General features: G+C 48.8%; 1 protein-coding gene across 1 annotated transcript in view; it reads left to right on the top strand.

Moving 5' to 3' along the window:
* The first annotated feature begins 420 nt into the window (after positions 1 to 420).
* Positions 421 to 6,000, top strand: part of Fbxo32 (F-box protein 32) — a 41,524-nt gene continuing 35,944 nt past the window's right edge. The window contains exon 1 of the mRNA XM_090339348.1: positions 421 to 746. Within this exon, the coding sequence (XP_090195474.1) occupies positions 619 to 746 (128 nt within the window). The 5' untranslated portion in view covers positions 421 to 618. The remainder of the gene's footprint in view (positions 747 to 6,000) is intronic.

Genomic DNA, 6,000 nt, shown 5'->3' with positions numbered 1-6,000 from the left:
GTTTGCCCCTACCCCATCTGCCACGAGGTGATCTAGACCGGCAAGGACCCCCTGGGGTACCACCCCAAAGCCCCAGGAAGGCCGGCACAGCTCTGCAGACTAGCTGTCTGAGCAGAGGCAGCTGCGCTCTGGGGACGCAGAGGGGGCGTCAAGGGGGCGCAGAGGAGATACAGAGGTGCCAAGAGACTGAGGGGCGGTGGGAGACCCGGCCGGGCCGCAAGGTTGTGCAACGTGGGAGAGGAGGGGGAGCCCGGGGCGCTGGGGAAACCGAGCTGGGCCAGTAAACAAAGCCACGTGGCCTCGGGAGGAGGCGGGCTCAGAGCGAGGCTCTTCCGGCAACAAAGAGCCTCGCCGGCGGCCGCGGGGATAAATACCCGGCCGGGCACCGCGGGGCTGCACTTTCCGGAGCCCGGCGAGCACCCCGCGCCCACCCGCCCGCCGCCACCCCCGGCCCCCGGCGTCCGCGCTCTGCTCCATCCCCCGAGGGCACCTGCGCCCCAGCCTCTGGCGCCCAGCGCGCCGGCTCCCTCCGCGCCCGGCTCCCTCCGCGGACCCGGCCCCCAGAGCATCCGCCCGGCTGCCCGTCCACCCAGCCCGCTCAGCTCCGCGCCCGGCGCCATGCCCTTCCTCGGACAGGACTGGCGGTCCCCGGGGCAAAGCTGGGTGAAGACCGCGGACGGCTGGAAGCGCTTCCTGGACGAGAAGAGCGGCGGCGGCGGTGGCGGCTTCGTGAACGATCTCAGCAGGTGAGGGCACCCACCCCTGCCCGCCCAGCTGGGTCTGGGCACCTCCCGCCCCGGGCAGGGCAGGTGAACGAGGGCCGACGGGGCTGGGGCCGGGCGAGGGTGGAGCCCCGGGCCGGAGGACCGGAGGGAGGCGCGCAGATGGATTTCCGCGGAGGTGGGCAGAGCCCTGCAGACGCAGAATTCGTCTTCTCGTGATCCGTCAGGGTCAGAGCCTCCAGCTGGACACAGATCCCATCCCGAGCAGGATCTCATCCCTCTGACCGCGTGAAATCGTCGTTCACACTTAGGCAGGGGCGCCCTATTGAGACGCAGCAGTTGGGCACAGGCGAGTGGGCTGCACGCCTTCCGACACCGGGCTGGGGACACGTCAGCCACAGGCCAGGTGACGAGACAGGGACGTGGGTCTTCCCACGCCCTGGCAGAGTGGGCTGGGGGCTTGAGTGCTTACCAGGGGCAACCCAGGGCGCCTGGCGCTGCTGCCTGGCTGGGCTGACTGGCGGGCGGTGGAAGGGGCTGGGGGCTGCCGGGACAACAGCATCCACAAGCTGTCTCCGTGCCTGGGGGATAGCCGAGCTTGGCACACGTTTACTCAGTGGACATTTTCGATCCTTGCCCGGAGAGCCTACTACGCCCCTTCCCCAGGAGGGCCTGCCAGCTCCAGAAAGAACATGGGAACTTTAGGTCTCATCTGAACACTTGATAGTCCCTGGAAGAATCTAAGATCCTCCTACCAAGTATCAACTAATAAATTAGATGGTCTGGAACCAGTAAGCGCTGGACTTGGATAGTTGATTCCCCAAGACTGGCCATTTGGCTGAAACACTAGGAAGGTAACAAAAATGGATCCACAGTGAGTTGGTACTGCCAAAATCACCATCCCTTGTGTCTTTTTTTTCCCCCCTTTGGTGGGTCATGGGGCTTGAATTTGGCCTAGGCCCTGTCCCTAAGCTCCTCAGCTCCTCCTCTGGTCCTACCCCAGAGCCAAGCCCCACTTCCCAGTTTTCTAGAGGTTAATTGGAGATAAGTCTCAGGTTCTTTTGTGCCCAGACTGGCTTTGCACCTTGATCTTCACATCTCAGTCTCTTGAGTACCTAGGATTAAAGGCGTGAGCCACCACACCCAGCCCTCTAAGTCTTTAAATTGACTTCTAAGAGAGTTCTGAAAATGAACCATGTTCCCACTGACTGAGATTTACCAGTGATGTCTGGATAAAGCTTTGTAATAAATTGTCAGAAAACACAGTTATTTTGGCAGCTTGACCTCCAGAACCTCTCCTTTGTTTATAATCTGTAATGCATCAAACTCTCTTTGTGTCTCAGTGAAGAGAAACAAATTATTTAATGGCAGGGTCTGTCAGGAGAGACAAGCGTGCCTGGCACCCTTTATGATAGACTCTTTGAGGCCCCCTACAGAGGAGTTTGGGATGCACAATAAAGAAATCTTACAGAAAATCAGATAATGTGTTTACAGAAAAAGCTTTTTAAAAGGCCACTTGTCAACCCAACTGTCTTGCAGGAACAGAGCAGGTAGAGTAGCAGTTTCCTCCCTCTTCCTCCTCATTCCTTGTGATCTAATGTTCTGGTTCTTTATTCCTGTCTAAAAGTTCATATTCTTTCTAGAGAGGTACAGTTTTACCTACTGTGGCACAGTGAAAGACAGAACAGAAGCAGAACCAATGATTCCTCACTCTCCAGTGTGGAAGGTTTGGAGATAGTCTAAATTTATCCCCGAAATTGAGCCTCTGCTAGAATCAACTAGCTCGCTTCCCATCCCTTTGTCCCTTCCTGACCCACCATCTCTCACCCTTTTTCCTCCCATTTCACACCTGTGAGCTGGAAGTGCCGCACTCATCCTTGACCAGTGCAATGACCACCTGCACTGCTTTGATGAGTCAGGAGAGGAATCGTTGAGTAATCTCCCAGCAAAGCAGCTGGCTGTTTGTTTGCATGATATTTTTTTTCCCCCAGCAATTGTAAACAATCCCTTCCTTACTTAGCAGGAGGAGTCTGCCAGCTTAAAAGCAGTTGGCTTTCTGAGGTCTGACTTTGTAATCGCATATATATTTCTCTCATTGTTTACCATCTTGGGTTCTCTGTGATGTCAGTTTTAGGCAAGGTGCCTGGCTGCACAGGTGAGCTACAGTGACCACTCCTGTTCCCAGGAAACAAAAGGCAGGCCCTTAAAGAAGAAAGGGAGGGGACTGTTCATAGAACTGCAGAGGCCTGGAATACTGCTCCAATTGTATCTATGAATCTGTGAGCTGCCCAGCGAGAACCAGGGATAAAGGGTACATTTGGTAGTTATTGTTCAGCGCTACTCGTTTCTCCTGGGCACAATACATCTGTTGGACTTTGCTAACTATTCTTCCTGTGCTCCAGGGCTCTGCCCTCCAACTGCAAACCAAGTGCTTCCTGAGGTCATGGGAGGAATGAAGATTCAATAAGTTAATTAAATAACAAATTAAAGCCCTTCTCCAAAGAAGTTGAAACTATGTAAGATAGCAGACAAATAGCCAGTGTTCCTTTTGGTAAGGCAGATTAAAAACTCAAGTCAAGAACAGAGCATGAATTGGAGTGATCCAAGAATACTTCAAGGAAGTAGTAGCTGAGGCAGCCAGTACTGTCCTCACTAACCATCCCCAGCCAGCCACCAGCCCAGGAGGGAGTAACCCAGGCTACCTTCTCCAGGCCTACACTTCTGCTGCTGAAAACCCTCTCCCATGTGGCTTTACTGTGTTGGTAAGGCTAGACCCGAAGCAGGAAGTGTGCCTTGGTGTCCTGGATAAAATAGTAATTAAGATTTTATGAGTGCTTACTATATATAAGGCACTATTCTAAGAGTTTTATACACTAGACTGTTTGCTTCACTGGAACAATCCAAGGACTGGTATTTTGTGAATAGGATAGGACTAGAACAACTTCACATTGAAATCACACTGGCCTTAATATCAAGACTATATGAGTACTTTTGGGTAGGACGTAGCTTCATTAAATGCTTTCTTTTATATTGCAGATAAAATGAGATGAAATCATTTTGCCATTCTCTTTTATCTGCTGCCAAATGGTCTTACTTATGTTCTTAGTTTGAAATCTTTCTACCTTTTCTAAGGTTGCCTTACAGTGTCTTAGTATGTGTTTGATAGTGGGAAAGGAGAGAGGTGTTGCTACCTTTTTTGTCTTTATTTTAGGCCTATGTCTATACAAATCAGAATTAGTGAAAACTGACTACATAATTGCAACTTGCTGGCTATTGTTGAAGTTAGCAAAGAAAGCAGCCTTCTTGAGATGGTTATGCTTTAAAAAAAAATTAAATGCTGTAATTCCCCAACAATGGTGGTTTGTCTTGTTAAAAAAAAAAATCAGTTGTAGTTTTCCATTGGTTTTGCATTTCCTTGAAGTGGACATAATTGAATTCTCAAAATAGCCTCTGAATATATTATAGCTTAAAATAAAACATAAGCGGGAAACAAACCCCACAGCCCCTCCTTCCAGTCCCTACCTCTGGAATTCAAAACCTAATATCAAATGAGAGACAATACGGTTTACCTTCAGTTCAAACCTTTCTATATTCTCCAGGGAGAGAGAGTATCATCAATTATGTAAAATTTAGCTTAAACTGGCTTTTGAGATGAGTCACTCAGCCTTAAGGCAAGTTATTATGGCTTCAGTGTTAAAAGCAGGCACTCATTCCCTTGAAGAATGCCTTCATTAGAAGAGAATATGATGAAATATAAATATTTGAAATTTCTAAAGAATGGGCACAGACTATAGCCCAGGATCTGAGAAGTTTCTGAGAATCCTTAAATGCATAATTGAGAATAAATGCCTTTGTGTGATGGCTCCCTCTATGTGGAATTTATATTGTAGGTTTTGTGATTTGTATGGGAGGGAGTGTTTTCTTTAAAAACAAGCCTTCCTGTGGTATTTTTATACACAGCATGTCCTAGCTTCACTGTGTAAAGCTTTGGTCCATCATAGACCACTCCAATGATGGTCCATCTTTTACTCTTTCCCCAAGCTTTGATTGAAATGTTGTAAGTTAACCTGGGGTTCTGTTCTTAGTTCTGCCTCCTCCTGCATGCTGATATTGGGTCAGATGATCAACTGGCCAATGACTCTGTAACCCTTACAGCCACGCAAATAGACAAACACACACTCATCAGTTACACAAAGTCTGCCCGAAACATTTACCCTTGGCTTGCTTAAGAACATGCCTCTGAGAGGACATTTCTGTGATACCCTATCTGTAATCTAAAAATACCCTCTTCCCCTGAGTGAAAAGGAGAAGGCTAAAGTTCTTAAGAAAACTCAATAAATGGTATTCAGGGTGGCTTTAAGAAGGAAGATTAAGCCGGGCGGGGTGCCAGTGGCTCACACCTGTAATCATAGCTACTCAGAAGGCTGAGATCTGAGGGTCAAGATTCAAAGCCAGCCCAGGCACAAAAGTACCTGAGACTCCCATCTCCAGTTAACCTCTAGAAATGGGAAGTGGGTCTTGGCTCAAGGGTATGGTGGTAGCCTTGAGCTATAGAGCTCAGGGACAGCACCCAGGCCCAGGGGTAGAGTGGTAGTAGCCTTGAGCTGAAGAGCTCAGTGACAGGGCCCAGGCAGAGTTCAAGCTCCATGACCCACAAAAAAAAAAAAAAAAAAAGAAGGAAGATTAGCATGTGATTGATGGGCCATCAAGCTTTCCCCTAGAGTCCAAAAAAGTAGTACTGAGTATATTATTAGCAGAATCCTTACTTCAAGTATAATACTTAGACTAATTGAAGAGATTTGTAACAAAAGGATGCTTACTAGAAATGGTTGAAAGCCATGTTGGCTTCCACCATTTACACAAGGCATGAAAGAGAATACAGGTGTACCTTCTACTCCAGCAAATGTAAATCCAGAAAAAGTATAAGTCAAGTCATACTTTAAATTCAGCATGCTTCAATTATATTCTACTGATTGTTACAGCACATACTGCTTAGCATTACCTCAAGCCAGTTGAGGAAGGTGGGGACTCTCTCTTCCTGTGAAACATCAGTATTTTTCCCATAGTCATTTTCTGAAACAATTCAGCTTACTTTGAAACACAATGTCTAGTAGACTACAACTCCTCAGGTCTCCTTTGCTCTTAGGAAAATGGAGGAGAAAGGAAAAAGGAATAGACCCGGACCCGGACTCGGATTCTCAACTGGCTGGGGCTGTTGGTTGCCGGTGAGGGGCACAGCCTTCCCACGGGTATGGAGGTTGTGCAAGGAAGTAGATTT

Source organism: Megascapheus bottae, chromosome 9, assembly GCF_031878675.1.
Source record: "Megascapheus bottae isolate mThoBot1 chromosome 9, mThoBot2.hap1, whole genome shotgun sequence".
Taxonomy (NCBI): domain Eukaryota; kingdom Metazoa; phylum Chordata; class Mammalia; order Rodentia; family Geomyidae; genus Megascapheus; species Megascapheus bottae.
Note: the sequence above shows the minus strand (reverse complement) of the source record. Positions and strands in the feature narration are given on the sequence as shown.